The sequence below is a fragment of the Rhodnius prolixus genome, unplaced genomic scaffold, assembly GCF_049639745.1.
Source record: "Rhodnius prolixus isolate KJV_2025 unplaced genomic scaffold, Rpr scaffold_2, whole genome shotgun sequence".
NCBI classification, from domain to species: Eukaryota; Metazoa; Arthropoda; class Insecta; order Hemiptera; family Reduviidae; genus Rhodnius; species Rhodnius prolixus.
The window spans coordinates 61352421-61368917 of NW_027411592.1; the positions used below are offsets into that span (position 1 = coordinate 61352421).

Here is a 16497-nt window from a genome sequence, read left to right on the forward strand (position 1 = left end):
GTCTCTTTGTTCGTATTTTTTCTCACCCACTCTTTCTCTTATTGACAAAAGAGTTTGAACAAATAATCTTAAATAAACTAGAAATCAGCTGTGAACGGTCACATGTCGTATCTACGATTATTCATTTTTTTGATTTACGTAGTACCGCGCTTCTATTCATAAAAAAAAACACTTTTTCTTACTTTAGAAGTCCTTAAATCGTATCTTTCCGGTAAAAATATACGAGGTGTGGCTATTAAATAACGAGACTATTGCTGTAAAACATTTTATTTTAAATTTATACATATTTAGTTATTATCACCTTCAATATACACCCCTCTCCTATCCCTACAACGCTCCACAGCGAATTTACCATTGTTCTGAAACAGTGCTGGAAGTCTTTTTCTGTGAGCTCCTGCATCACAGCTTCAGCGAACTTTAATCGTGTTCCTTTTAATGCAGATTTGACTTTAAACAACAGATAAAAGTCACATGAGACCGCGCCAGGTCAGGCGAATAAGGTAGATGGCCTAAAACTGGGATGTTGTACTTGGCTAGAAACATCGTCTTGAAAGTCCAATACAGTGTGAGCCGGCGTCGCGGTTGTCTTGATGGAGAACCCCGGTGACTTGTTCTTCCACAAAAATCGGGTCGTTTATTTCCTTACTCTTTCACGGAGTTAAGCAAGCACCTCACGCGGTAGTAATGTTCGATTAATTATTATCAATATTTTCATCCGTTTTGGACGTGGAAGGGCGAGCCAGGCGGTCATCATCTCCGACCATCTTGGAAACGGTTGAACCTCTCAAAAACTTGCGCACTTGAGAAACATTCATCCGCCATAAACTTCTTTTAATAAAAGATAAGTTTCAGTAGCGGTTTCACTAAGTTTCATGTGAAATTTCACGACAATTCGTTGCTCTACTACGTCGTGTAGTATCGATGTTTGCGGCAAAACGAAACTAAACACCTCTTACACAAACACGTCAGGTTCCGGTCAGACAGATTTCTCTACAAACACGTGAGACGCTGTAATCGAAAGAGAAGGCTTTAGGCTGCACAGCTGCGGGTCGTTAGGATTTGGCGCATGCATAGTTCTTCTGTAGCAGCATCAGTCTCGTTATTTAATAGCCATAAACGAAAATCTTCACGATTACGATAAAGATTTTTTAAGAAGTTATTTCCGGTTGAGTTTGATGTCGTTCTAATTTTGAATAATTTCAACAATTTTATTTTCAGTAACATTTCGTCCATCAGAAGTCTTGCCAACCACAGGATCCCAGTATCAAACCAATTTTGCTTTAAGACGTTCAGCAGTATTCAGCAGCCATCAACCTTCACTGCCATCTCAACCTTCGATACAACTATCATCGGCTGGCCAATTGAATAATAGTAAACTGCAGAATGCACAGAATAAGGCACACGGTGGTGGTCCGCCAAGAGGTGGTAGCTTGCAGAGAACTGGAACTGGAGGTGGTACTACTGGACATAGTACGCCTAATGGGCAACAGCAGCCGGCGGCGGCGGTGGTGGTTCTAAGCCGAGCGCCGCCTCCAGTGGCTAGGAAGAGGGTGGTTCAGGACAATGGGAAACTACAACAGCCAGTCAAGTGAGTTCTATTTAGTAAACTTATTATTATTATATTTTTTGTAGCCGAGCGGTTAAGAGACTAGACCCGCAATGCTAAGATGTATTGTTGGTTTAGTGGGTTCGATTCTGTCGGTACTAAGCCTTGGATTTTATTAAATGGTTAATATGAGAAATTTATAGTAAAGTATGTTTGCTAGTCGCCTCCGTCCACGACACCTAATTTGGTAGTTGGGAGTAAAGCCCGCCTGAAAAAATAGGCAATTACTTTACTTTTACTTTATTATTTTTTTATTTACTTTCAAAATTTCTTTCATGATGAAACAGGTCCATTCTTGTACATCCCCCCCCAAAAAAAAGCTCTGTTCACATTGATGTGACGTAATTAAAGTTCTCCATGCCAACACTTGGGAATCCAACTGCCCCTTAATTTATCGATTAAAATTTCCCCTCTCGATATACCATTAACATGGAAAAAAAATCATAGCAGAAAATTGTGATTTGATAAGTTTTACTGAGAATTGGATAACTGTAGGGAAAATCTAATAGAATTTCCTCGAGTGTATTCATTTGGGTGTGTTTGTGCGTGATACATTAGTGGAAATGTATTTATAGAGGGAGAGGGAAGCTGGAAAGAGACAGAGGGAGAGATATGGAGTCCTGGCTAGGCAGAAGTTTAGGCATTCTGGCATGAGTAATGACATCATTTACATTCTACAGTAGCTCTCACTTCCGTTACAAAATATCGTGATGATGATTTAAGCAGAAAGTTCTATAACGTATCGATCTCGGAGAGGGGACCCAGTCAACAGTAATGATATGTAACCTGGCTTCCGCACACATAACATATGTGTGTCTAGATTATGCATGGCACTCTCTAGGGTGTACTAGGAGCTAACATATACGTGACGTACATAATGAAGCTTGACAAATGATATCGATCTTTTATAATTAATCGAAAAGGGTTGTTCCAAAAAAAAAAATTGTCACTAACTACTCACACGACTTATTCTTACGACCATTTCTTGCGGTTATAACTTACACAATGGGTTTGAGGCAAAGGGAGTCCCCTTTGGGGGAATCTAGTTCCCCCCGATTTTTTTTTTTTTTTTTACACCTTTTCCATATAATCTGGGATTACAATGATTTACAATTTAGTTTAAAGTCAAACATTTGGCTTAATATTGACGATTTCGTTGTGACATCACTCTTAGAAGTTCAGCAGTAAAAAAAAAAGCCAAAACTCTTGGGCTAGTATGTGTGTGTAAGAGAGAAAACTACGTCATCGCATGACGTAAGAAGATCACGATTAGAGCACGTGAATTTGTCCAAGTATAGTTGTTACGATATTTTAACTATTGCGAACAATTGTACTCAGTTTTGGTAAACAATAATAGTATCGAAAAAAAAAACCCTAAATAACATAATAAATCATTGATTTGTTTGTTTTCGATTAAAATCGAATAAAGGAACGTAAATTTATCGTTATTTTATTTTCCTGCGATAGTATGAAATAGACGACAGATAGACCAATAGATCAGCAGCTGTTTTTTTGGGGGGGGAAGATAAACAAATACAGCGTAAATCAAAATGAGTAGATAATTATTTCAGCGATGCTGTATGGACCATTTTGGAAGATGCTTTTAATCAAGAAAAAAAAAAATTTGAATTTCAGTAAAACATATTCATTCCTTTTTTTAAATGATTATTTTTAGAAAACAGCGTCTTTACTTTGCATCAGCTGCTGAATCAGTTGATTAGATTAGATTGTATTAAAAGGGCGGTTCCACCAAAAAGCGGAAAAAACGCAGGCAATCCAAAATGCCCATACTGCATCAGCTGATACTAGCCAGTATTCTTCAAAGAACTTGGTGTCCCCTGCGTGTATCCCAGCCTAACAACACTCTGGATATCCCAAACAATGTACATTACAGGACTTGCAATGTGTATTTTGTATTTAGCAAACCCCATAGGCGAGCTCGAGCTCATCACCAATCGCGGCCCTCCCCCCCCCCCACTAACATTTTACTGTCTTTACAGAATAATAATAATTATTCCAGAAGAAAAAAAAAAAAATTAATAATTACTGAAATTACGTATGTAAAAATGCCATCAGAGGGGGCTGCCGACAACGCCACACAGCCTGAATGTTAGGTTATAGTCTAGGAAGGTTTAGCGTCATTTTAGAGTGTTTACGTTACAGTTTTCATAGTGTTTAACGACGATGAAATATAACTAGTAATTTAATTTTTAAGACGGTTTTCGAAAACAGATTTTATTATTCTTTACAGAATAATAAAATCGGTTTTTGAAAACCGTCTTACACGTATAAATTACGTAACAAGAATTCCAAATCAAGTTTTGCTTATACATTACTATTTTTCAAACGTTAACCTATATGCAAATATAATTATTCGAAAACATGAGTCGAGCGCGTGTGATTCGATCTGTTCGGGTATGTGGCACACACAATTTCTGAATTACTTCTTACGAGGGTCGTTTGAAAAGTCCGTGCAAAGTCAGAGAGATAGCACTACTGGCGCGTATCGAGGTTATGTTTAGTTAGTAGCATCTCTTAGAAGAACACACACCAAGTTTCAGCCAGATCGGTCTATTTCTTTGTGTTTGGCATTCGTTTGAATCGAGAAAGTCGAGTGATTTTCAAAAAATGGACGAAAAAGTATTTCGTGTGTTGATTAAACACTACTTTATTAAAGGCAAAACGCCTCAGGAGACTAAAGAGAAGCTTGATAAACATTATGGTGACTCTGTACCTTCGATTAGAACAGTTTATAAGTGGTTTCAAAATTTTCGGAGTGGCCATATGGGCACAAGTGACGCTGAACGTTCTGGACGCCCTGTTGAGGTTACTACTCCAAAAATCATTGATAAAATCCATGATATGGTGATGGATGACAGAAGAGTGAAGGTGCGTGAGATTGCTAGTGCTATGGGCATCTCGAATGAACGGGTACATAATATTTTGCATCAACATTTGGACATGACAAAGCTATCCGCAAGATGGGTGCCGCGATTGCTCACGCTTGACCAAAAACGAAATCGTGTGAAGTGTTGCAAGGACGGTTTGCAGCTGTTCCAGAAAGATCCGCAGGACTTTAAGCGTCGTTTCGTCACTGTGGATGAAACATGGATACATCACTACACTCCTGAGACCAAAGAACAATCTAAACAATGGGTTACCAAGGGGGAATTTGCGCCAAGAAAAAGGCGAAGACCGTTCCTTCGGCCGGAAAGATTATGGCGACTGTCTTTTGGGATTCGCAAGGAATAATCCTCATCGACTATCTGGAAAAGGGTAAAACTATTACAGGTGCATATTATTCATCGTTATTGGACCGTTTGAAAACCGAGCTGCAAGAAAAACGCCCACAGTCTTTTTCCATCACGACAACGCACCAGCTCACACCTCAGCAGTTGTGGTCGCAAAATTAATGGAAATAGGGTTCCAACTCGTTTCACATCCCCCCTTTTCTCCAGACTTGGCTCTCTCGGACTACTATTTGTTCCCCAAGATGAAGAAATGGCTGGCGGTAAAAAGATTTTATTCAAACGAGGAGGTGATTGCAGAAACGAATGGCTATTTTTCAGACTTGGACAAATCCTATTATTCGGAAGGGATCAACAAACTAGAGCAGCGTTGGACGAAGTGTATAAGCCTAAAAGGAGACTATGTTGAAAAATAAAAAAAGGTTTACCCCAAAAAATTAAGTAGTTTTTATTTTTGCATGGACTTTTCAAACGACCCTCGTATGTGTCAGAGTCATTCACGGTAATGGTCACATAGATTTTGTAGAGCAAACGCGACGATTGACGTCATCGTCATTAAAACTTAATGAACACGCCTTTATTGTCAATGAAACGGAAATTCATTCATAGATGTGTACCATATTTAATGATTACAAATGAAGATTTCAATTTAGAAACAAAAAAATTTATTTATATAAATTTATTATTTATATACAGTGTGAACCAGTAAGTATTGTCCATAGGCTTACTGTGTGTAGTACATCTGAAGTGGAGTTCAATGACGTATTGGCCAACTTCATATTTTCCACTGTTCTTGAGTGACATCACTTTAATTTTTTTTTTAATCATTACTTTTTTTTTCAATAAAAATGTTACTAATCAGAAAGTTTTAGTCCGAATTCTAGAAATATTTCCTAACATTTTCTCTAATATTTGAGAGAGATCAGAAGTAAATGTTTAAAGTGCAATTTGTATCCTATGACTTCCTTACTTTAAGACAGCCTACTTTAAAATTGACTACTATAGTCCATCTAAAAGAGTTTTCAACGATTTCTTGTAAAAACAAACGTAACTTCTCGTATGACGATAAAAGGAATCCTGGAAAATGATACACTGTTTGAAAGCCCATTAAACAAGGAAACTTTTACTAAAAAGTGTCAGCACCTAGGTCTGATAATGGTCACGTAAGGGCCTAATGAGTTTTCTTAAACATTTTTCGATTTCTTTTATTTTTCCAGCATTCGGAGGAAGATTGAGGCTGTTTGGAGAATAACTTATGCTTCAAAATGGTATAAATTTGTAGAAAATTTATCTGTCTTTCTAACCGTGTCATCAGAATCGAATTCGGACTAAAACTTTCTGAGTAATAACATTTTTATTGGAAAAAAGTAATGATTTTAGAAAAAAAAATTTAAAGTGATGTCACTCAAGAACAGTGGAAAATATGAAGTTGGCCAATACGTCATTGAACTCCACTTTAGATGTACTACACACAGCCTATGGACAATACTTACCGGTTCATCCTGTATACTCGTCTTCAATAGCTGAAGAGTTGACGCAGAGAGAGGGAATTGTGTGCACGGTATTGCCTTGATGTTCCCAGAACGCTAATTTTCTTTTTCGATTTTCATTTTATTTCAGAACAAAGTGGGCCACCGAAAAAATTACTTTGAGGGGGGCCGCCAGTTTGACACCCCTGCTTTAGGAGGGGAAGGAATCCATTCTCCTTCTTCCCCCAGAAATCAACCTTAATCTAGGAACATCGGGGAAATGTTTTGGCGAATTAAAGTGGTATATTCCTGTTTGCAAAACACTTTACAGAAAAAAAAAAAAAATGTACAAACCTTAGTGAGTTTCGAATTCCCCATTAAGGTGAAGAAAAGATTACTTTTGGAAAGGGAAAAGTCAATAACTAATCAAATCAAAATCTGTCGTGGGGGTGTCGAACAATAAAGGAAACAGGAGCGTGTCCCGGGAAGTGAGAGAAACATTATCGACTTCCTGTATTCATCTACTTCCTAGATCGCACGGACACACCTACACGTTAACACAAAGGACCCCAGGACAGACCGTACTTCTTCCCCCGCCTTCTACTAAGGGCACTCCCTAATGCGTTTGCGTTGTCAGGTGATAAAGCCCACCATACCTGCTCTAGGAAATGAATTAAGAGCTACTCCCCTTTTTACATTCTTCCTCAGCACGCTTTCCCTGATTCCAGCAAGTTTAATGAGACAATATACTAGGTAGGCAAATCCATCAGTCGGTTGGAAGCTCGGCTTCTTTAAGTCAGTACGGCATTATGAGCAAGCTTAAGCGGAAAAATAAGAAAATTAGTAAAAGGTAAATTTTTTTTTATTTACAGTAATTACTTACAGTTTATTTACTTAAGTCCTTCTAATTTTCTCTCACTATTGCGATCGTGCCAAATGTTCAACTTCCCGATTCCTGGTCTTTAGGCCTTGAATTTTATTTAATGTTTAATATCAGAAATTTACAGTAAAGTATGTTAGGCGGTTAAGAGACTAGACCCGCAATGCTAAGATGTATTGTTGGTTTAGTGGGTTTGATTCCCCTGGTCTAAGCCTTGGATTTTATTTAATAGTTAGTATGAGAAATTTATAGTAAAGTATGTTAGGCGGTTAAGAGACTAGACCCGCAATGCTAAGATGTATTGTTGGTTTAGTGGGTTTGATTCCCCTGGTCTAGGCCTTGGATTTTATTTAATAGTTAGTATGAGAAATTTATAGTAAATTATGTTAGGCGGTTAAGAGACTAGACCCGCAATGCTAAGATGTATTGTTGGTTTAGTGGGTTTGATTCCCCTGGTCTAGGCCTTGGATTTTATTTAATGGTTAATATGAGAAAATAGTAAAGTATGTTAGGCGGTTAAGAGACTAGACCCGCAATGCTAAGATGTATTGTTGGTTTAGTGGGTTCGATTCCCCTGGCCTTGGATTTTATTTAATGGTTAATATGAGAAATTTTGCTGTAAAGTATGTTTGCTAGTCGCCTCCGTCCACGACACCTAATTGGTAGTTGGACGTTAAGCCCCGCCTGAAAAAAATTAGGCGATTACTCTACTTTACTTTTTTTATTGCAATCTTTTAAAATTTCATTCTATTTTAGATATTTTGACAATCTCTATTAAATTTGCATTTATATAATTAATTTAAAGTCGTTTAATTTCTAAATTAAAATCCAATCTTTTCTTTTAAACGTACAAGAACTTTAGTGATCCATTAATACAATTAAAGCCCCGCCCCTTTTCTGGTAGTAAAACGGAAAGAGTGAAAGAAATTGCGCGGGAAAAGAAAGGAAATACGTTACCTAAATAGTGAAAAAAGAATGGAAGGGGTAGGAAATAGGTCCCTGAAGAAAACAATTGGGAAAATCTGGGAACTGCGCCCGGGAAACTCGTTAACTAATTGGACAGTGCCAACCTAAAGTAGATGGGCACTAAACGGAAGGGCGTGTACCTAATCTTCTAATGGGAAATTCATCGATTCTCTGTTGTATCCGGGATTTCCTCTTTTAAGGAAAGGAAAACAGTGCTGGTTTTCTTCATGGCTTATACACGTGTGCATATTAATTAAAGATGTTGGAAGTGATGCGTTCTGTTCTATTGCAGCTGGCTCTAACAGCTTGTCTGTGAGTGTAATATGAAAAAGGAAGTTCAGTGTAGCGTGACGTCGCTTCGGAATTCTGGGCTGCATTTCATCATACGGAAGTGCAATTTTATTGATTTTTTTTTACTTTTTCTCACCCTTAGTACGCGGAGCCCTTTATTTTCTCGGCGCTTCAACTACCAGAGAGGCCTTTACAATGTAATACAGGAGGATGAGCTATTAATGATTTAATGGCAGACTAGAGCTTTTGCATGTACAGACATGCCTGGTAACCATGGTAATTGAATATTTTTTTTGCTTAAAAGCCAAAAGCTGTGATAGAGTTTGGGCTTTATATTCTACCAGAGGAACAATTACGTTAGCAATTGTTCCTCTACATCCCCAACTTTGTTTCCCCACACAATGGGGTTGAATACCTCTATTCAATTTTATGCCCCATTCAACCTTTTTTTTCTCCCACTCTTACCTGTAACTATTTTAAAAAGGGTTACCTTTTTTTTTTTGTTTTTTCTGGTGCTTAACACAATCGATCTTTAATACAGATCATCTACTGCGCCGTTTTACACAGTTTTAAAAGTAGAATTTGTGGGGAGGTGCTGCTGTTCATTTCCGTTTTTACGTTTTCAATCATTTAACATTTTACCTTTGTCTGCTAATACTGACTATTCTGTTTTAAATTATTAAGATGGGAATTCTCACAGCACTAAACAGACTCTATTGACAACTTAGACGATAGATCTAGACTGCCTCTACTCAACTAAAGACTGATGCATCATCTGCACTTATCGATATTGGTTCAACCAATCGCACCTGTCTCTTCAATCGAAAATACTTCGATCTATAAGTTCACGCTCCATTTTATATCTCCAACCTGGACTATACGAGGTGTGTTCAAAAAGTAACGGGAATTTTCGTTTTTTGAAAAAAATATTTATTTATTCATCTACATTAATATTGTCGCCTTCAAAGTAGTCCCCTTCGCATACAATACACTTGTGCCAGCGCTTTTTCCAATCCTCGAAACACTTCTGAAACTCGATCTTTGTGATAGCTTTCAGCTCTTTCAGCGATTCGCTTTTAATGTCATCTATGCTTGTAAAACGACGGCCTTTTAATGTTCTCTTTATGTTTGGAAATAGAAAAAAGTCACATGGAGCCATGTCTGGCGAATATGGAGGCTGGGGCATCGTTAAAGTTTTGTTTTTGGCCAAAAATTCACGAACAAGCAATGAAGTGTGAGCAGGTGCATTATCGTGGTGCAAAATCCATGCATTGTTTTGCCACAAATCCGGGCGTTTTTTTTCTGATTGCTTCACGCAAACGGCGTTGAACTTGTAGGTAGTACTCCTTATTGATTGTTTGACCTTGTGGCAAGAATTCATGATGCACTATGCCATTAAAATCGAAGAACACAGTGAGCATAACCTTCACATTCGACCGCACTTGTCGAGCCTTTTTCGGTCTTGGCGATCCAGAATGCCTCCACTGGGACGATTGTGCCTTAGTTTCGACATCATATCCGTAAACCCATGTTTCGTCACCTGTTATAACACGTTTCAGTAGATCCGCATCGTTGTCGACTTCATTGAGTGACTCTTGAGCAACTTCCATTCTCCGCTGTTTTTGTTCGAAATTCAACAATTTTGGAACAAATTTTGCTGCCACACGTTTCATACCCAAAATATCCGAAAAAATTTCATGGCATGAGCCAATTGATATGGCAACATCATCAGCGACTTCTCTGATTGTGATTCGGCGATCGTTCATAACCATTTCTTTCACTTTTTTCACGTTTTCATCGGTTGTTGATGTGCTTGGACGTCCAGGTCGTTCGTCATCTTCAACGTTTTCGCGGCCATCTTGGAAACGCTTATACCACTCGTAAATCCTTGTTTTACTCATAGCAGACTCACCATATGCCTTTATTAACATTTCACACACTTTATTACACTTTATTTCATTTTTTACGCAAAATTTAATACAAATTCTTTGATCCATTTTTTTTTTAACAAACAAAAATCGCCAAGCTCGAAAAACACGTCTAACCTTAACGGCTGCCACTTAAGAAGTAAACAATGAATATTACTGAAAATTTTATCGTACCTCAGGGGCATGTGTACCAACATAATAAAAAAAAAATTTTACAATCAGACTCTCCAAACCCGCGAAATTTAAAAATTCCCGTTACTTTTTGAACACACCTCGTACACACTGGACCTTAACCATTCCTTTTATCGCACAAGTCGCTGAAAACACGATACAGAAAACTCCAATTCAACCTGCAATCACATATAAATCCTCTAGCTCCAAAATCTTGGCTTCAAGAACTCTTCCTGATAACCCGCGGGTTAAAGAGACAGAGGTGGCCTGTATGATCTCCTCTCCTTGTGAAGAGATTTACTAATAGTCTAATCTACTGTTCATTATTTTTGGTGACTGAATCATAGTTTCAGTAGGATGGGAAAATTAATGCCAGTTTCAGTCAGGATAAACTTTATTATACCGAGCTTTCGACCTAGGGACTAGGGTCATCTTCAGGGTTAATTTACAAAGTAATATTTTATTACATCATTAAAGGGTTGGTGTATCTTCTGTCTTGTCTTGCTCATGGAAAGCTCGGCATAATAAAAATATAATCATTGCTTGAAACAGGTAGTTATTTTTTCATCGTAACAGTCTAATGTTTTGGGAGTTTTATACCAGTGCGGTAACTTCTCCACTCGTTTGTATCTACTACCACACAATTCTATCATTGTTACTTATAGCGCCAACGTGCTGTGATTATAGCACAAATAAACGCAACAAAAAATTGCTAGGATGAGAAACGGAAGTGTGTCCAGGATATACGAGGTGTGTTCAAAAAGTAACGGGAATTTTTAAATTTCGCGGGTTTGGAGAGTCTGATTGTAAAATTTTTTTTTTTTATTATGTTGGTACACATGCCCCTGAAGTACGATAAAATTTTCAGTAATATTCATTGTTTACTTCTTAAGTGGCAGCCGTTAAGGTTAGACGTGTTTTTCGAGCTTGGCGATTTTTGTTAGTTAAAAAAAAATGGATCAAAGAATTTGTATTAAATTTTGCGTAAAAAATGAAATAAAGTGTGTGAAATGTTAATAAAGGCATATGGTGAGTCTGCTATGAGTAAAACAAGGATTTACGAGTGGTATAAGCGTTTCCAAGATGGCCGCGAAAACGTTGAAGATGACGAACGACCTGGACGTCCAAGCACATCAACAACCGATGAAAACGTGAAAAAAGTTAAAGAAATGGTTATGAACGATCGCCGAATCACAATCAGAGAAGTCGCTGATGATGTTGCCATATCAATTGGCTCATGCCATGAAATTTTTTCGGATGTTTTGGGTATGAAACGTGTGGCAGCAAAATTTGTTCCAAAATTGTTGAATTTCGAACAAAAACAGCGGAGAATGGAAGTTGCTCAAGAGTCACTCAATGAAGTCGACAACGATGCGGATCTACTGAAATGTGTTATAACAGGTGACGAAACATGGGTTTACGGATATGATGTCGAAACTAAGGCTCAATCGTCCCAGTGGAGGTTATGCTCACTGTGTTCTTCGATTTTAATGGCATAGTGCATCATGAATTCTTGCCACAAGGTCAAACAATCAATAAGGAGTACTACCTACAAGTTCAACGCCGTTTGCGTGAAGCAATCCGAAAAAAAACGCCCGGATTTGTGGCAAAACAATTCATGGATTTTGCACCACGATAATGCACCTGCTCACACTTCATTGCTTGTTCGTGAATTTTTGGCCAAAAACAAAACTTTAACGATGCCCCAGCCTCCATATTCGCCAGACATGGCTCCATGTGACTTTTTTCTATTTCCAAACATAAAGAGAACATTAAAAGGCCGTCGTTTTACAAGCATAGATGACCATTAAAAGCGAATCGCTGAAAGAGCTGAAAGCTATCACAAAGATCGAGTTTCAGAAGTGTTTCGAGGATTGGAAAAAGCGCTGGCTCAAGTGTTATTTCGAAGGGGACTACTTTGAAGGCGACAATATTAATGTAGATGAATAAATAAATATTTTTTTCAAAAAAACGAAAATTCCCGTTACTTTTTGAACACACCTCGTACTTCAGAGAACACCTGAGACATTTTACTCTCCTTAAAAGAGAGAGAGACCTTAGATTAAATCTGCTCCTCTCTCCTCCAAAAAAAAAAAGATACCAACTTTTGAGGGTGGCTATTCGATGAAAGGACGGGTGCACCATTTTGAATACGTTTTTTGGGGAGGAGGGGGAGAAAAAACTCATTTTGGGCATTTTGAGATTTTAACATGTCGACAACTTGAGATCTACAGAAAGAGGATTCGCGTGAGTTTTTCATAACTAGAAAAAAAAAATATGTTACTCAAAATCTCACAAACATTAAACTTATTAAATGAAAAAAAATAAAATAAAAATAAGTACTTTATGATAAATGTTTTGCTAAAATAAACAAATTGTAGTTTAAATGAAGATTTAATTCCGGGAAATTGCTGTTCATTCAGCGCAGGTTTTTCTTTTAATTTTCCGGGATTTTTGTTTTGGTTTTTTTAACTGTGCTCCCACCCTCATCAATATTCAGTTTATGTGAACAAAAAGGAAATATGTAGATTTTCCTCTATGGTGTCCAATATTGTAGGGACTAACTTTTCTTTTTTTTTTTTTTATTTATCAAACAAATTCATTTCCCAAAGCTTTCCGGGTGGGAGACTTTTATAGTACTCAAGCCTACATTTTCATACAAATGGAAAATTTAAAAATTCAATTAATTCTGTTTATTTTAAGTCAGGGTTTTCTCCCTTTTAAAAGCTAGCAATGATTGTAACCAAAAGCTGGGCGGAAAATTCTTTTTAAAAGCTCTCTGAAAAAAAAAAATCAGATATTTTTTATTAAAAACCTACTGACTGTTAAGCGGAAAAACTCTGTGATGAAACTAGTGAACTTTATTTCATCATTTCCTGTCTGAATAACTGGAAAAAAAAAAACAATATCATCGAGTTCCTCTCATTGCTAGTTTTGATTGGCTAAAAAAATTGTTCACATTTTCATCTTTTACGCGCATTCTCAGTCATTACTGTTGAGAAGCAGTTTTTGGGATCTCTCTTCCGGTTTATTCTTAGATACACCACTTCCGTTCATACGTGTCATTGAAGTGCTCTTGAACAAGGCACTAACCCAGGGGGCCGACAAAACATTTGTTTGATCATGGACCCCCCCCTCTATATAATTTTACAGAAATCTCCATCGACCCCCCATATAAAAGTAATTTTCAGTTAATTAAAATAAAACTATTTATTAGGGTACTGTGTTTGTTCAATTTATTTTATGATTTTAAACATTTTTATTAAAGTAATTTTACATTGTGTAACAAATAGTTTTATGAAAAATATCTTAAATGTTAAAATTTAAATACCTCTTAATATTTATTAAATAATAAGTAAAGTAACTACAGTATTGCTTCTTAATTAATGAGATGGGTTGCTCCTGGTGTTTCTTTGCGAGGTTCTCGCTATATTGGGTTTGAAATTGTTTTTCCTTCGACCCCCTGCCCACAGATCGACCCCCTACTTCTGTTAAATAGACCCCTGGGGGGGTCTAAATACGTAGACCACTTTGGACGACCATTGCTCTAACCATACTTCCTTCGGCTGGAAAAGTGCTTGGAAAAGTCCTGGAAAAAAGGGGGCAAAAAAAGGAGAAAGAAGAGATTTCACAAAAGAAGGAAATCATTTTCCTCCATTTTCCTTTTCAGGAACTTCCTTTGCATGACGTCATTCAATATTGTAAACTTTTTTTTCAGCTGTTTGCTTTAATTTTCATTTTCTTTGATTTTGTTTTTCCCCCCCTCTTCACAGAGAAGGAACGGAGAATGATGTAGTGCCAATTATTAGCAACAGCCAAATTGCAGAAACCTCTAGAAGAAGCACAACTTCTTCTGCAACAAGTTCAGCTAGACAGATGATCCTGAACAATGTTCCAACAACAACTACCACTAGTAGAATAATACTTCCAGCAACGAACGTGAATACAACAACAACAACGAACATAAATTCCACGACTGCTACTACTACTACAACAACAACAACAAGCGTAGAATCCACTGATCCAGCGAAACCAGACTTCAAGTCGGCCAAAGAGAAAGAATGTTGGGATTTGTTTAAGAAAATGTCCGACAGAGGGCTGTCGGTTTCTTTTGAAACTGTGCTCAGGTTGGTATTATTTTATTATTGTGATTTTGATTGACCCAAAAAAGGTCATTCAGCTGCCGGAAGCTGTTCAGTAGCTGTGTTCTCTCGCTGCAGATAAAAAATATTTTCCTCCAGGCTGTGAGTGGTTCCTAGGAAGGATAGCCTTGGATTTCTTGGTTTATCCTACTCCGCTACCGACTAATTTCCTTCTTTTTTTGTTCCTTGCTTCCTGCTCGGGAGCTTTTAAGCTCTCATGTTTCATTTCTGTTAACCTAATCACCCCTTCTCCCGGCAGTCCACCTTCAAACCTTTGTAAACTAATGCAGGTCTTCTTTTTATCTTTTTTGGCTGCACCCATCATCATCAACAGAGGCCTGTTGACGCCAACTGAATATCGTATGCGTAAGACAGCTCTACTCTCAGTATGCTGACCGGATACCTTGGAGGCGGATACTATACCAGAAGAACCATCGCCTCCAGTAATGCAAACATCAAATGGTATCTAATTTTTTGTTTTTTTTGAAAAATTGTGAAATGTTATTTTAATCCCGCAAGGAAAAAAAGGAACGTTTTTTTTTCTGGTAACTTAGAGAAGTACCAAGTTTTCAACTTAAAAAACAGTGGTGTGAATACTCACACGACTTTGTGTGCCGCAGTTTACTTAATTAATTAAACTTGGAATTTGAAAAAAAAATCAGAAAACTGTATTCAATAGACCGGCACTTCCGCTCATATTTGGAAATTTTACTTAGATATTGAATTGTTATTATGTAACGTATGTGAATAAAGTTTACTTCCGCCCATTTGGTTCTCGGACTCCCGCGGGGTCTCTGGTTCCCCGCGGGATGTTAACTTTGGGGCCTCCAGGGTCTTTCAGTCTATGCAAATGTCCACAGCCATCTTGTAAATTGATTTCCTGAACAGTTCTCCTATTTTCTCGCTTTCGTTCTGATCTGTAATCCATCCAGATCATTCCATGAACTCTTAAGTTCATCCCACTCTGAATGCACGCTTCATTAGATTGTTATTAGAAGGGCGGTTCCACCAAAAAAAAAGGGGAAGGAACGCAGACAAAATCCAAAAATGCCCATTGTTCCCCGCCCACCCCTCATCTCATGAGAGATACCGGGGCTTTAAAACAACAACAAATCCGGCTAAAAGTTGCCAGATGCTAAATATAATAAACTAATAAAGCCGTGACAGAACACTAGGGAGCATGGCGACTCAATCGCCTCAGTGCACTGGAATAAACCTAGAGAGTTCTGGGGTAAAGATTACCAGGATACCACAATCTCCGGGATGGGAAACATTTAACCTCCCGAAGACGAGAAATCTAGTTTTATAGAATAAACGGGGACACACCTCCTACAAAGTGCCGTACAGTCTCATTAGACTCGACCACAGCCAGCGCCAATTGGCGAGACTGGGTAAGGCCGCATTTGAAAAGATGAATACGCTAAATTCGCATGTCCACTCAACCAACCTGAACCAAACTGGCCGTATCCGGGGGACCTGCTAAAACCAACCATATCCGTTTTTGACAGGCCAAGGATTTCCTTAGCTTGGTGGCAGTTTCAGCTCGGGGATCTCCACCGTTTCCAGATGTTCCTTCAAAATCCACTGCTCCACTGCTCTGTTCTACAACGTCGATAGGATGCAGGGGATAATAGGCTGGAGGAGTCATTGGTTATCAACGCAGCTCCTTCCTTTGCTGTTTCATCAGCCTTGTTCGTTACCCGGAATCCCGGAATGACCCGGGGGACCAAGCAACAGAAACAGTTCCTAACAAATTGAGAGCAGCATGGCTTTGAATTGACTAAGATTTGGATGCA

At 38.0% G+C, this 16497-nt stretch overlaps 1 protein-coding gene across 12 annotated transcripts in view; it reads left to right on the forward strand.

Annotated features, from left to right (window-relative positions):
• LOC141450087 (uncharacterized) overlaps nucleotides 1-16497 on the forward strand; it is a 73135-nt gene that overhangs the window by 38736 nt on the left and 17902 nt on the right. For all 12 annotated transcript variants that reach the window (XM_074120136.1, XM_074120135.1, XM_074120132.1 and 9 more), the window contains 3 exons: nucleotides 1219-1588; nucleotides 14333-14686; nucleotides 15036-15163. In XM_074120136.1, coding sequence (XP_073976237.1) covers nucleotides 1219-1588; nucleotides 14333-14686; nucleotides 15036-15096 — 785 coding nt within the window. In that variant the 3' untranslated portion in view covers nucleotides 15097-15163. The remainder of the gene's footprint in view (nucleotides 1-1218; nucleotides 1589-14332; nucleotides 14687-15035; nucleotides 15164-16497) is intronic.